Source organism: Ascaphus truei, chromosome 1, assembly GCF_040206685.1.
Source record: "Ascaphus truei isolate aAscTru1 chromosome 1, aAscTru1.hap1, whole genome shotgun sequence".
NCBI lineage: Eukaryota > Metazoa > Chordata > Amphibia > Anura > Ascaphidae > Ascaphus > Ascaphus truei.
Genome location: NC_134483.1, coordinates 349511074 through 349527147, shown reverse-complemented (window position 1 = coordinate 349527147; position 16074 = coordinate 349511074). Strand labels below are relative to the sequence as shown.

Below are 16074 nucleotides of genomic sequence, written 5' to 3'. Positions count from 1 at the left end.
ATACATTTGCTTTTGACAAATTGAGGTTTCAGTGTATTCTTACGTTTTCATCAGGACATTATGTCCTGATGGTGTATGATAATGCACAGAAACCTCGATTTATAATTTGGCTGGTGTTGGTATGCTCCAGCTTCTTGCAAAGAACAGGCGTAGGCTGACCTTATACTACCTACACGGCGGTGCGCACGACTGCAGCCCCAGCGATCTGTGAACTTGGGGAGGCGATGGACACATCACGAAGCGGGTTCGACCTCATTGGATGAACCAGCTCACGTGACAGCAGCTGCCTAAAAAGAAAATTTGTCTCCTCAAACGCTCCCGCGTCAACTCAGTACTTCGCCTAAAGCCCCTCAACCAAGGAGGCTAAACAAAAAACAGACCTGAGCCAACTAGTGGACTAAAAAAAGTTTGCTTCTCAAATTTTTCATGCAATAATTGAATACCAAAAGACACCTACCTTGTTCACTTGCTCTTTAAGATTGTCCCTCTCTGCTTCTATAGACCTTTGCACCTCCTCCTTTTCCTTCCTAAGAACTGTGAATTCTTCTTGTAAAGTATCAAGTTGTATGTTAACCATATTCTTATTTTCCTCTGCGGTTGAGAGAGCAAAGTGGGTGGTTTCCAGTTGCTCCTTAAGTTGCTCAGTTTCTGAAAACAACATCTCCTTAGCTTGGACCAGTTCTTCTCCCTCAAGTAGAAGACATTCTTTATCTTTAATCACCTCTTCAAGTTCTTGAATTTTAGTGGAAAGCTTTATTCAAGCACAAAAATAAAATAAAAAATTGAAGTTAGTGGGACCCCAAACTCCCTCCCCACCCCCACCCAGGTTCTGCCAAAACAGATAAAACCAACCTTGCCTTCTACAGTTTCCACAATGTCTTTAAGTTGCTCCACTTCTTGGAATAGACCTTCAGCTTCACTTTGTTTCTGGGTCATTTCTGCAGCTGTCAACATGCATTTTTCCTGAAGTTCATCATGCACATTTTTCAGTTCCAAGTACTTTTCGGCAACTTGTTGACACGTTGACTGTGTATGCGTTAACTCTTCAGTCAAATTCTCAATTTTCTCAGATAGCTCTTGTAGTTTACACTCTTTATCGCTTAGTATAGTTGCTGATTGTTCTCGTTCATGCTTTAACACACTTAGTTCTTCTGAAGTCTTGAAAACCTGGTAGGAAGGTGATTGGAACAATGGTGAAGGTATTCATAACTAAACACCTGTGCCAACTACTATAATATTATTAACATACTTTTATACTTTAGGTCTGACAATTATTTTTCAATGCTAAACAGTAGAAACATTTAAAAGCCAAATAAGTCTATTTGGAAAAATCTGGCCATGCCATGTTTAGGGGATAAACTAATCACATACCATACATATTTACATGTGTCTAGTGATGCATTTGTAAACGTGGTCTTAAAATCACGTTGAATACTATTTTCAGGCACCGCAAGGTGTCAATACAATCGCATTGAAAAGTGCTTAGAAGAATGATTTTTGTACAGCTATACATCAGGCCAACAATTTTAGAATAGACACTGCTAGAAATTGTTAAAAAAAGGTTTATATTGAAGCAACTCCATTGAAAATGAAACCATTACAGCATTTACTTTAGATCCAAATCAAGGGAAATATCTACCTGCTGTTTCAAATATTCAACTTCACTTGGCAAAGATTTATATTCCGATAAGGAAGCCACTTCCTTCTGCAAATCGTGTTTCTCGTCTAGCCCTTTGCTAAGTTGCTTTGAATAATCCGCAATCTTCTTTTCCAATTCCACACGAGAAAGTAAGTCTGGAAAGTGAAGTAAAGCAAGTGGTAAATAAGTTTGAGGATTATTAAGTTTGTGACTTCAAGTAAAATATACGATTATGTTTTGTGCAAGTCACTCATAGCTGTTAAGAGAAGGCGGGGGGGAGGGGAAGAAGAGGGGGAAAAAAAAAAAAAAACGGTCACATTGTTGAATGTAGCTGGACAAAGATAGCTTCAATTAAACTCAAGCGCAAGTTTTTGCTTTATTCTTTTCTCCATTAGCAATAAGCAGCATCTAACGAGTGTTTGAGAGAAGCAGAATTGCAGACCGATTAGTATGCAAGTGAGCTTTTTAGCTTACATTTGCAAGACCTTATTTCACATTCTAAAACGAATACCCATAGTAGAGAATGTTGTATTGTGTTGAGGGTATTTAATTTGTTGCAATTGCATTTTATGTCACTACATTACTCCTTGAAATGGACGAAAAACTTTTAAAAATGTAGTCTTAAGTGTAACAATCAGAAAAATCACCAACCTTTGGGAACTTTCCCTGCCATGAGGTTATTAAGCTGCATTATCTCATTGAAAGCACATTGCAATTCTTTCTGCAAATCGTTCTGCATTTTTTTGTAGTTTCTCTTTTCTGTCTCCAGCTGCTTTTGATACAAAGAAACATCTTTCTCCATTTGCTTATGATGACTTGAAAGTACCTCCTGTACAAAAAATAAAAATGAAAAGTTGTATTGTGCAGATTGTTTTAGTACTTTGATAGTACAGTATATAGGAGAGGAAAAGCACTTTATCAAGCATTTCTGATGACTCATTCAGTCTCGTATTGTAATGAAATCTAGTGCACATTAGTTCAGAATTTTGCCAAATTAAAAAAAAAAAAGCGGTCATCGTTGACTGCTGCTTTAAAGTTAATTTTTTATGTTCTTGCTATTCCAACACAATGCTGCTTTTATAAGAAAATCAAAAATTTTAAGTCTAAAATATTAAGTGACCGGGAGGTGAAAATGGAGCTCAGTCCAGTTTAAAAAAGGTACAGACCTTTAGCGATTGCGAATAGTGATTATGACTTTAAACCAGCACATGCTCAGGAGGGCAAGATACTAGCATAGGATGTAAACTTAAAAGCCTATGGTAAGGGGGTGGGTGTGATCGGCACTTTAAAAACCAGGGTTTTTATTTGAATCTTAGTTTGACAATGCTGTATCCCTTCAGCAGGCCATATGACCACTCCAATATCCCAATACAAAATCAAATGTTCTGAGCACAGTGGCAGGATCTCCAATCAAATCATGATTGAAGGTGCTCAAACATCACAATGGACAGTGGTTGCTGGAATACTGGTGGTCCAGAAACATTCAAATTCCCTTAAGGAAGCTCTATTGCACACTTTTCTAGCACTACTGAAAAGTATAAATCCATCCCCAGTACATTTGAAAAATGTGCAAATAAATCCACATAGGGGAAAAAAGAAATAAACCCTCAACTACTCGCCCATAAGTGCATGAACAGATTATGCAGTACATTTACATAACTCAATACATATCCCAATATGGAATGGGGGTGCATAACAGTATATACAAAGAATATATTTTTTCATTCTTGCTTACCACTGCAATGTTAATTAGGACGAACACATGAATATACAAAATAAAAATATATATAAGTGCATGTATGCAAGGAGTAATTGTGTATAATGCCCAATACAGAAGTTCACTTATGGCACACTCAAGTGGTAGAAAAGTATAAACCTTGACCTTTATTAGTACATTAGAGTATTGAAACCATATACATACATACACTGTACTATAAAAAGTCAGATGCTGGGACTTAAGCGAGGGGTAGATTGCAGCGAAATTCCTTTACTACACGAGACTCTGTAGTTTGTCAACCCTGTGAAGAGGTAAGTGTAGTTAGTGTAACTTAATACACACAAATATTGGCGCTTAATGTTCAGTCTTCCTGCCAATCTGGACTGCCGCACAACAGGATAGAGCTACCTTTTTCCTCTCCCACTGGAGTGCGCCATAAGTGATTTTCTGTAACCCACCCCACACAATTTTCTTTGTTGTATAAAACTACTGTTGTCCCAATACTGCAGTTGTCACCAAAAACCTATTCAGATCATTATTGCGTCAAAACGCATCTGCAGAATTAGGTACGCACCATTTTTTCCTTCAGCTCTAGGTTTTCACTCCTGAGGAATGCAGATTCTTTTTGAGCATCACGGGTCACAGTTTCAGCATCACTCAGGGACTGTTTCACTTGAAAGAGCTCTTCACACAATGTCTCACTGTTGCCCTGAAAATCATTCCAAATTGTGGGTTATTTCACAATGATAGCACCAGTTTCAATTTGTGGCAATTCAGATGTAAACTATAGATGAATGTACGGAAATGTTACCTTTGAAACACTATGCATGCTGATCTTACCATGGAGACAGAGAGATCCATATTTCTGACTTTTCTCTGCAGTTTATCTGCTTGTTTCTGTAACTCATGGAGCTGCTCTTCACGCTCTTTTAAAAGCTTTGATTTACTTTGCAGCTCAGCCTGCAATATATTACAGCACAGAAATGTCAATATTTACTTTGTGCGTTTAAAAGCGTATGGATTGCAATTATTTCTGATCAGACCCTTTAAATATATTGCGTCACACAGCACACAATTTAAAATAAATTTTAAAAAAGTTGCTACTTTTCAATTGCTGGCCATTAATGTCCTAGTTCCCCCATAATATTGTCCATTATTGTGATATTGTACTCCATAACGAGTGCCTTCCTATGATGGATAACGATGACTGCTGGACATTACGATATTGACAAGTTCTGCATCATATGAATTTAACAATGCATTTTATGTACAGTACAAGACTGTCTGAAGTTAAAAAAAGCAAACAAGTCGAAATACACATCTCCACCTACCATAAATCCTTTTTCTTCAAAATTAAACTGGTATAGTTTAATTGTAAGAATTAATTTTTTAAAAGCCATGGTATTAGGGAAAGATTATGACCCAGATAGATCAAGCAGTGGTAAGGAAAACTGCAGCGGGAGTTATTCGAACACTTCATGCGTTGTGTATATCGGAATACCCACATCTTGGCACGGATTGTCTTCCAACTTTACCGCCTTAAGATGCGAGTGCAGAAAATGGCATTTGAGTGTTCTGTTTTTTAAAGACTTTAAAATTGACACAGTAGCACACATTGCAATTCATTCATTTCATTGCACCCAAAGAAACAGAATCCATGACATTCAAAACAAAGCAACCGCGATAAACACGTGCCTGGGGAGATTGGCCGCGTGGAATACACACCGCACACAAAACCGGCACTGTGATTTGTTAGAATAACGGCCGCTGCAGCTGTTCTTTCCAAAAATTACATTTTTAGTCGATTTGCATGCGGCTTTATTTTTCGGTGCATTAATAACTGAGACTTTGTGAGAAGAAACAGACACCAGAAAAGCTCACCTCAAGGTCTCTGTTGCACATCTCTGCATTCTCAACTACCTTCTTTAAACTGATAATTTCATGGGTGAATTGTGCCTAGAAAGCAATTAAGCAATAGTGCGAGGAGTGTTAGCAAGCATTTGTTGATTAAACAGCCATCACCAAAAGAATGGATTCATCTATACACAAGGTTGTATTTGAGCATCAGTGTTGGAAGAAATGTTTCTGAGTCCCAGCATTAAGATTTTTTTTCTTCCGCCAATTTCTCAAAAAGGTCCTTTAATTCCTGAACACCAACAATGCATTTACTGTATTTTAATTCAGTACTTTAGCTGTTCCTATGTGAATGGATACTTGTGAAACGGTGGATATATACTCGTGGTTTTGCTTCCATATCGGAGCACTATAACGTTGCAGTTAATCGTCTGCTCATATGTAGAGTAAACTCCTTAGTTAAACACTAATAAAAATGGTCAAAAAACGCAAAGTTATATTCTGCAAGATTAAATATTGTAAGAAACCGTAAGAAGTTGGCAGCAAACCTTATAGCACATGTGAATTCTATTATACACACATTAATGCAGCAGTTAAACCATCACCCCAACATTAAAATTATACAGGCATACCCCACATTAACGTATGCAATGGGACCGGAGCATGTATGTAAAGCGAAAATGTACTTAAAGTGAAGCACTACCTTTCCCCCACTTACTGATGTACTGTAATCGTTATATACGTGCATAACTGATGTAAATAACGCATTTGTAACAGGTTCTATAGTCTCCCCGCTTGCGCACAGCTTCGGTACAGGTAGGGAGCTGGTTTTGCTGTTCAGGACGTGCTGACAGGCGCATGCGTGAGCTGCCGTTTGCCTATTGAGCGAGATGTACTTAAAGTGAGTGTCCTTAAACCGGGGTATGCCTGTACATTGCATTAGTGACCACAATATGAAGGGGCATTATTCACCATAGGTCAGTTAACTAGTCAGAGCTCGTAAAAAGGAAGCACAAAACATTAATATGTCAAATATAAGATTCAATGGAGGGAAGTACGCTGCCATACAAACTTTAACAGAAATGGCAGTAGACAAATACTAATGAGATGTACCATAGCTATCCCTAGACTGTTGGGAGGGAGTACTTCTTTCCACATATAGAACTGAGCCTATGGTCTCAATAATGCTGCAATCACCACAATAACCTATGTGAAGGTGCTGTAGCCAGTCCAAAGGGAAGAGCCATACATTGTTGGTGACTGAGGTTTATATAGAATCACAAGAACCAACTGTGTAATTGTTTTATTGGAATGTGGAGATCAGCATCCTTTGTCTATAGAAGCTAGAAATGCTCAGCTTTCCACTGTATGACTGCCCTCAAGGACTCCATCTTGAAATGCTGGATGTTGAAGAAAGCATTGATTTCTTTAGATTCATCATTGGTCTCAATCCTTTTAATGGTTTCTGTACTAGAAACAGGATTGCAGAAAACCCCCCTCGCCTCTGAGAAGGCAGAACTGGTTGAATTGCCATATTGGCCAACAGATTGTGAGTGGCTTGTTTTAAGGCTAGGTTCTTCTCTGGATTGTTTAAGGAGGCCCATATCCTTGTTGTAAACGCCTGGCATTTCCAGGAACTCCAAGGAATACCCGAGCTATAATGCTGAACCTAGGAATGTTTGGACCCACAAGTCCACAAATCTCAGTCTTAAAAAGTCCATAGTAATCTATAGATCTATATCTATATATATTATACATCATACACGAACCAGCTTTTAAATTGTTAATTGTGAAGATTGGAATGGATGATTTAGAGGCGTGGTGTCACCCAGGAGTGTGCGCCAGCGATAAGGAAAGGATCACAAGTCAACCATTCTGACCATAGCAGCCATTTTGTCGGTTTTGTCATTCTGAGTAAATGCAGTATGAAAGATGCATGCAAGGCTGGTGGTTTGGGCAGTCGCTCCCAGGAGAAAGTCAGCCCCCACTAATTCTCAGGAATAGATGTTGTTCTGACCCTTAGAATATGAGCCACTTTCCATATCTGACATCTGCACATCCAAGGCTGCAAAAAGGTTTATTGTTCAAGTAGAAAACCACAACCCCCAGATCAGAAATATGTAGAGTAAAGGTCGCTTGCACAAGATATAGTTTTTATTTTATATAAGGGTTTAGCATTTTTTTGTATAATTTCTGTATTTTTCCATTTTCTAAGCCAGCCCCTTCTGAAGGGGCATATTATTCTTTAGCAAATGTATAAAATGTACTGTCAATCATTAAAATTGCCAGAGAGCAAATTTTAGCTTTCTCCCTGCGTTCGCTTGTACAATAAAACTCACCGGATTATTCTGAGCCCTAATTATTTGTATTCACACTTTCACAATGTATTGAGAATATGGTCAGGTTCACATGTATAAAGCAAGGATCAGAAAAAAAGTCATGATTGCTCCAATTTTGAGGATAAAACACGAAATCAATGCACTGAAGGGATGTCCGTGGGACCCATGTAAGGCCACGCACATGTCAGCGCCTAGGAGCTGACGCTTGTCAGCGAGCCCCTGCAGCCGCAATGAGCGGCTTTAGCAGGGGCTCGCGCACGCTTCCGCAAGCGTGCGGAAGTGTAGCCGACAATTTTTTAGTTTGAGCGCTCACGGGAGTGCAGGGCCAGTCACGTGAGCGGCTTGCCCAATGATGGCGAACCAGCTCAGTGACGTCCCTGGCCCGCCTCCGACGGCGCGTGAACTAAGGCCATGGAAAGCACCCGCTTTCCCTCAGCCTCAGCGCGCCTCCGCACGGCTGAAGTCACTATGGACTCAGTCTAAGTGGTGGACCCCTGACCCCCTCATTTGCTGGAAATCATTTACCCCTGGAGCTAGACTAATGTCCATAGAACTTCTGACAAGAAAAAAAAAGTACTCATGACCTTGCAGGTCTGGAAGCCAAAATCCAGGTGCTCTCAGCCTGAAGGAAATCACATCCCAATGGGGAAGGTTTAGGCGGTGCACTGCATTCAAGAAAAATTAATGACGGAGGCTTGATCGCTTGGCAGAAAAAAGTTGTTCATTGGTCCTTCTGCAACATAGTAGCAAATAATAACCTTGAGAGGAACCTCGAGGTTCTTGTTTGCTACTCTGTTGCGAAAGATCCAGTGAACAACTTTCTTCTGCTGAGCGATCCAGCCTCTGTCAATTTTTCTTGAATGCAGTGCAGCGCCTAAACTTTCCCCCTTGGGATGCCATCTCCTCTTCTCAATTATAGTATATGTAGAGGATCTGCTACACTGATGACGTTTATGGAAGTGTCACACACAAAGTGCATTGAATAGCCAAGATTTGAAAACTCTTTAAAAAGAGTTTGTTTTGATATTCCTACTTCAAATTCGATTTTCTAAATTAGATATCCAAATTCTGACTGTTCTGGAGATACAGGCCATTGCTGGTTTCAGTGTCATTCTGATAAATGTATCGTTTGCGCAAAAACACCCTCCATTCGTCACGCAATAGGATCCATAAAGGAAGATCCATCCTCGGGGATCGTTGTATTTTTTACAATCTTGGTGACGGCGGTTTTACCCAGGTACTGCAATCAGCTTTACTGAAGGGGTACATTTTCATGAATTTTCTGACAGTCTTCATGATGTTATTAGAACTGTGAACAGGAAATTTTCTAGTAGATTTTTTTTTTACAGCTAGAAAAGGCCTGGTCCATGCCCCAAAATCTTTGGTGTCCTCAATAATCAATCTCATTCTTAAAGAACTTCTCTATAGCAACCATTTTAAAAAGGAACCCTCACCCACGTCGGACGACTTCCTCCGACAAGGTATCCCCAAGTTCTGAGACATTTGCCTGTTCTCAATCAATGAAACAGGCTACAAATCCAATGAAGTCAGTGATTTGGGCCGGTGTAAAAGACCCCTGACACTGCTTTATTAACAGACTGTTGGAAAGAAGTTCAGTCAATGCAAGTAGTCAACAGTAGAATTTTCTTCTCATGCATCATAATGTACTCTGCAAAATATTGAGGTAGGTAGCCCAACGTTTGTCATCACACCTGCACAATATTTAGCCTTAGAAACAATATTTCAATAACTTGAGTCTCTTGCTGCGGCTGCTCTGTTTTCTGGTTGCCTGAACCGGAGAATGAACAGACGCTGTTGGCTTTCTAACAATATGCCCCCTCATAGTGGTCACAAGTTCTTGTCCTACCAACTGTGGGGAGGAGCTATCCCATTAGTATATTAAACTCAATTTTTATATAAGCCGACTGTACTGCTAAATGAAATGTAGGGCCTTCTTGAAATTAAGGAATGTGCCAATAAATAACTTGTAACCAAATTATACTTGTTAGTCTAAAATAATTTGCATTTTTAGTTGAGGATGGCTGCTTCTATGATTCAGCTGCATTCCCTCTTTTCTGATCAGAGATGCAAATTCATATTCAATGCCTTCAGGGTAGTTCAATTCATATGCTTACCTCCTGCTCCTTTTGCGTTTCGCTCTCTAGCCTCTCAAATGTATTGATATCAGCCTTTTCCACGAGCTGACGTTCCATTTCAGCAATTTCCCTCTTCAGGCTTTCGTTGTCAAGTAGAACACTGTCAAAATTATTCTGCATGACAGCTATGTCCGTCAAAGCCTTTCCCTAGGGAAACAGCCGCATTTATAATCAGGAGGGGGGGGGGGTGGAAGAGAAGGAAAGGAGGATTTTTTTTTTTTACAAAAATCACGACTTACTTTTTCAGTCATTAGAGCTTCACAAAGTTGGATACTCTCCATAAACTCTTGTTCGTGGCACTGAAAATAAAAGAATTCCGTCAAGAAAAGCGGATTTAAAAATAACAAAGAAGAGGCGTCAGTGATGGCCGACACCTGAAAAAGGAGATGTGCCGTGTGCTACAGCAACAATGTTTTTTTAAAATGCAACCTTCTTGCAGGAACTGACATTTTTGCCTCTATTCAACAGGGTATGAACGCAGAAGTAACCGCATCGTTAAGAGCATTATATAGTGCACCTATACAATGTATAAAATCCCAAAGTGGTTTGCAGCACTCAAAATGAATAGAGATTTGGATATGCCAAAAGAAACTGATCTAGCAAAACAGCACATAGCACAAATGACAATATCAAAAAGAAATATGCCGAAAAAGGACAGTCCTAATGTGAACACGAGAGGTGCGAGGAAGAAAAGAACAAAAACACCATTAAAAAAAAGGGGGAGGGGTTACATATGTACAAGGGGGGGCAACGTTTCAGGAGGTTAACCCCTTCTTCTGGCCCATTCCCAAAGACCAGATGGGTCTTCGGTACTTCCCTTGATGCCCTAAACTATACTTAAAAACCTCCCTCCAAGGTATATCCAGAGGGATTAAACCCCACGTAATACTCGAAGAGACAGATGGACCTATGTCAGTGATAAAAGAGGAGCCCAGAAATGCTATTCCAATTGATGGCTAAATCAGAGCTTTAGAGAATACTGTCAGCATCTGTTCAAGCAAACAAGAAAAACCAAGGTAATCAGGATAATAGTGTTAAGCATAAATTGCACTAAGCTCCCACTAGGGGTTAACGTTACATGCAGCTCCAATGAGCTTTGGAGCAGAGTAGGAAGTCCCAAGTAAGCAATCGCTTTTTTGTTCCAGAGACTTTATTGATCTGCACTGCCTGTTTGCTTGGGACTTCTTACTCCACTCCAAAGCTCATTGAACTATACATAGTCCCAGCACATGGGATGAGGGCTTACGTATGTGAATAGAAACTCACGTTCTTGTCTTTAGGACTGCGATGCATGTTAAAGTTTGCAATAATTTCTTCTAAATCAGCAATCTTTTGTTCGAGCATCGTTTGGTGTTCCAGTTTGGAGTCAGTGCACTGAAGGGTTCCATCAACAGTACGCTCTTCCTCATTTTTACCAGCGATATGACCTGCACCTTCCAGAACCATTTTGTTTCTTAGAACCAAATTTTCTGCATGTCTCTGTCCATCAACTGTTAATGAAGGCTCACCCAGCCCATTGTTCTCAGTTTTAGCACAAAGCTGGCTTTCCAGATCTGTTTTTAGAAGTTCATTCTTTTCTTTGTCTGACTGTAGTTGTTGTAAACGTAAGATCTCTTTAGCCAAAGATGCTCTTTTTTCAGCTTCAGCCTCATTTTCTTTAGTCAACTTTTGCACCTGGTTTTCCAACTCTGCAACCTGCTGCTCCAGCTCTTTATATTTCAGAAGAGCTCCATCTTGAATCTGGACACTGTTTGAAGACACCGTAATTAGTTAAACTTCTAATGAACCCTCAAAATATTCAATTAACCAATTGGAACTTGGTCAACTTGTTCTGATGACATGTAAGGAACGTAGAGAAGTTTGTCCAAAATTGATATTTTACCAAGAAAGAAACATTAATATGCAGACATTTGTTATGTCCTGAAAAAGCATAGGAGGTATCCACCATAGTCACATATTATACACTGCTTGACAAACTACAAACAAATCATGTATGAAAAAAATAAATCTTAGCTTCAAAACAACTTTGCTTCATTTGATGACTTTATTTGGCAAGGTTTTCATATGTAAAATGAAGACTTGCAATGCTTTAAGTAATTTGGCTCCCATCTTTTTTTTTCTCTTTTTGTTTGTGTTGCACAAACTCCGAATCAGTCAGTCTTATTTCCTATTCAGACAATTGCCAGGAAAAAAAACAAAAAAAAAAAAAAAACCACACACACGACCGACCCCAGGCAGTATAGTGTCCTGAGCTTGTGGGGGCCCAAACTGCACCACAGTGTGTGCAGACTGTAGGTGGGTGGTATAGCTGTCCATTACAGCAGAAACATCAAAAGTGACCCTCCACAATGCCATGCCACTGTGGATGCAAAACAACCTACTGCTGGGAATCACTGCTCCAAGTCAAGGAGATACATTTAAAACACATTGTTAATTGAATGAAGAGTTTAGTTTACAAAAACAAACTTAAATTTGTATGTTTATCAAACTCAAGGTGCTAAAAAAAAAAAAAATCCAAAGTATTGTACTTTATATACCTTTGATTCATCGGTCCTTCAAATGTGAAGTCTTCAATCATTTGCTGACCTAGTGCAAATTTCTCCCTGCGACTTACTTTATTTGACAGATTACAATCTATTTCTAATCCAAAGTCATCAAGTACGCGGCTTCTGTCATCAAAATCAGAAAACTCTGTACAAACAGCTGAAAAGGAGACAGTAAAACGTTACAAGTCCAGTTCAAGAAATATTTCTGCATTCAGGTTGAATATATACACATATAATGGGCAATCAATAACCATGGAGCCACAGTGTACATGTAAAGAAGCCCATCTTTAAAGTGGTCCTTTAAGTGGCATGCAGTGTGGAGTTTAACAGGAGAGGAACAAGAGGACAATAGAAAACCTACTGCCCCATAATCCGGAATTTGAACTGCACTAGAAAGGACATTTTCTATCCCAGACCTCACTCTCAAACACCATCACTGCCATGCCTCCTACTATTTATATTTGCTCTGACCTCACTTTTCAAAATACACGTTTCTACTAGTCTCATGTCTGGAACTCTATTCATATAAAATCGGCATCTCTCCTTCATTCTCCACTCAGTTCACATAAATGCCTTTCCTACCTGCGCCCTCTTACACTACACAGCTATACCCCACCCCTACAAAACACTCACATTCACTTTTAATGCATCTCCTCCTTGATTCTGGGGATCCCACCCAATCCTGTTCCTAGCCTTATTACTACATGCTCTCGTCCTTGCCTCCCACATTACATACAATAAAAAAACAAAACACACACATACTCCTGGTGTCAGCCCCCTCTTACCACATACCCATCCCCTGTCACCCATCCTCCCTTCTGTATGCTCGCTCCCTTTTCAACAAGTTCCTCTGTGCATGACTTTTTCAATCTGCTCCTCTCTGCTATAACATTTGGCTCAGTCTGACTCTGCCCTCTCTTATGGTGGTCTATCCCCACACTCCGTGCATTGATGGTAGGGGTGGGGGCGTGGGGCTCCTCTCTACCATTACTGAACAGTTCTTATTCCTCCTTTGAGGCACACCCTGTCCAGTTTTTTTTCTCCTCTCCCTGTCCACGTGGTGGTCATCTAACGCTCACCTACCTCGACTCACCTCCCTCCCCTCTGTCTCACGTTGAATCCTGGCACTCCTCTCTCCTCTGACTCCCCTGTTTTCTCCCTGGGAACTTCAACTGCCATATTGATGACCTCTCCCCCCTTGGGCTTCCCGCTTTCTATCTATACCTCTTCATTTGGCCTTCACCAATGGACTGCAACCAGCACACAAGAATAAATGGACAGACACACCTCTGTTTTCTCCATTTCCTCTGACCATCTCATCAATTTTCTCACTTCACCTCCATCTACCCCTCGTTTCTGCAGAGACATGCGCTCTATTAACCTACCGGCTTTTGATTCCACTTTGTGCTCCTCCCCCAGCTCTGCTCCAGATCCTGACAACCTGGTCAGGAACTACAATTCTGTCCTATCCTCCTCTCTGGATCTACATGCCCCTCTTTCTGCTGTTCTCACCCATCTAACCCCAGACCCTGGTTAAATCACACTCTGCATTCCTGCAATCGTGCAATCGTGCCTCTGAATGCCCAAGGAGAAAAGCTCACTCTCGCAGACTTCACTACAAACTTATTTTATCCTGTTTCAAACCTACTTTTCTTCACTAATCAATACGCACAAATCTAACCTACATCAACTGTCTGACTCTCTACTCCGACCATCATCTGCTACCTGTTTTTGTCCTCCATTTCACCTCAGGACTTTGTCTATTTCAAGAAAAAAGGTGGAATCCATACATCAGGACACCCCCTCTGTATCCTCATCTTACACCTCGACAACTCTCCTCCTTCCTTGACTCTTTATCCGCTGTCACAGAGGATGCATCGGTGCTGAGCTCTTCTCCCTCTACCACTTGCCCCCGACCCCATTCCCTCCCATCTCCTAAAACCTCTTGCTCCTACTATAATCCCTACGCTCACACACATTTTAACTCCCCCCTCTACTCTGATACCTTTCCCTACTCCTTCAAAAAACATGAAACAGTTATACCATTACTCAAAAATAGCACGCTTGACCACTACCGGTCTTTATCATCCCGTCTCCTTCCTGCCTCTAAACTCCTTGAACATCTTATATTCTCGATTGCTCAATTTTCTCACCACCTATTCTCTCCTAGACCCTCTACAATCTGTTTTACGCACTGCTCACCCCACTGAAACAGCCTTCAATAAAATAAACGACCTCCATGCTGCCAAAGACAAAAAGGCCACCACACTTACTCGACCTCTCCTTTTTCCTAAATGTTACTTTTGTCGGAAGTGCTTATATTAAGTTTGTTCTTGTATAGCGCTGCTAGTTTTACGTAGCACTTTACAGAGACATATTGCAGACAGTCCCTGCCCCGTTGATCTTACAATCTATATTTTTGATGCCTAAGGCACAGGTAGGACATGAATTGCCCACGGTCACAAGGAGCGGACACTGGGAATTGAACAAGGTTCCCCTGCTTCAAACTCCGTGCCAGAGTCAGTGTCTTTACTCATTGAGCCACTCCTCTATTGTGTTATTTGTATGATTTGTCATGTGTATTACTGCTCTATGTACATTAATAGCACTATATAAATAAAGCTATACATACAATTAATGCAAACATGCTTTTTTTAATTCGCATGGGTGCACACCACACAATGTTAAGGTAACAAAGGGTGTCTCTCAAACATACTGTACGTGAAGACATGTTTCCCTTTATATAATTACCAAGCATATGCCACACAATGACTGTCTCCAAAATGTTGTATTTCACATGTGTGACAGAGGGTATATAAGCATTGGGATACCCAAGGTAATCTGAATTTAGTGAACACGATTATAAAAACAGCCCCCGTTCACACAAGATAATTTCACTGGGCAGCTTTGTAAGGACAGTGAAACATATTACACATGTTTCTCAGGTCTTGGTAACAGTTACGCATCATAATTCAATGTAAAAGAATGGACTTTTTATCTGCTACAAGTCAATGGTTGGGATTTCCTTCATGGTTATCATTTGGAGCTCAGAAAGGACTTATTTTATTTAAAGGGTCAGACCCACTAAACAAAAGCAACCCAATTGGCTTCCCTAAGCAAACCCAACCATTAAAATAAAAGAAACTTAAACTTCATTCCTTTTCAGTGAAGTGTGTTCAACAGGTCCATGTGAAACAATGCGTGCATGTGTTTCTACCCATGGGGCAGGAAAAAGGGGACATACTGCTTATTGGAAGGGTGGGCCAGTCATGCTCACAGTAATGCCCCCAAAGAGTACTTTGTGTTTAAAAAAGTATACAAAAAAAAAAACATTAAAAATAAGGATCCTGCCAAGTGTTGGACTGTAAAATAAATACTGAAACTTCATTTAACTTAAACAAATCTGACTGGTTTATTTTGGTCTTATACAAGAGAGAGACCGACTGATATAGTAAACCATGAAATACTTACAGTCATCAGCAGTTTCACTTATAGTCGAGACAGAAATCTTAGCTCGCTTGTTGAAGTTGGAAGATATTTTTGACACAATATTAAACCCAGAAATATTTGCCGTACACAAGTTTTGTATTTTTCCAGGAGCCCATGTAACCCTTCTTTTTCGTTTCTCCTATTTTGAAGGAAAAGGGTAATTTAGCTATGACAGATGGACTATGCAGGATCATTATGATGTGGAATTCTTGCATAGAAAAGGGACTGATCCGTTATAATTTGAGGCAGTCGTCAGTGGTGTGATGCATGTGCCCAGTGAATTAGTTCTATTTATCATAGTTTCTAAAAGGTGTAACAATATCTAGAAATGTAG

At 40.1% G+C, this 16074-nt stretch overlaps 1 protein-coding gene across 2 annotated transcripts in view; it reads right to left on the bottom strand.

Moving 5' to 3' along the window:
• CENPE (centromere protein E) overlaps positions 1–16074 on the bottom strand; it is a 98651-nt gene that overhangs the window by 60662 nt on the left and 21915 nt on the right. The window contains exons 15-26 of one of the 2 annotated variants that reach the window (XM_075608937.1): positions 15723–15879; positions 12243–12408; positions 10972–11452; positions 9945–10004; positions 9685–9852; positions 5238–5312; positions 4197–4316; positions 3931–4065; positions 2291–2468; positions 1640–1794; positions 853–1167; positions 458–751 (exon numbers count right to left, since the gene is read on the bottom strand). In XM_075608937.1, coding sequence (XP_075465052.1) covers positions 458–751; positions 853–1167; positions 1640–1794; positions 2291–2468; positions 3931–4065; positions 4197–4316; positions 5238–5312; positions 9685–9852; positions 9945–10004; positions 10972–11452; positions 12243–12408; positions 15723–15879 — 2304 coding nt within the window. The remainder of the gene's footprint in view (positions 1–457; positions 752–852; positions 1168–1639; positions 1795–2290; positions 2469–3930; positions 4066–4196; positions 4317–5237; positions 5313–9684; positions 9853–9944; positions 10005–10971; positions 11453–12242; positions 12409–15722; positions 15880–16074) is intronic. The other variant, XM_075608948.1, reaches the window with a different exon arrangement.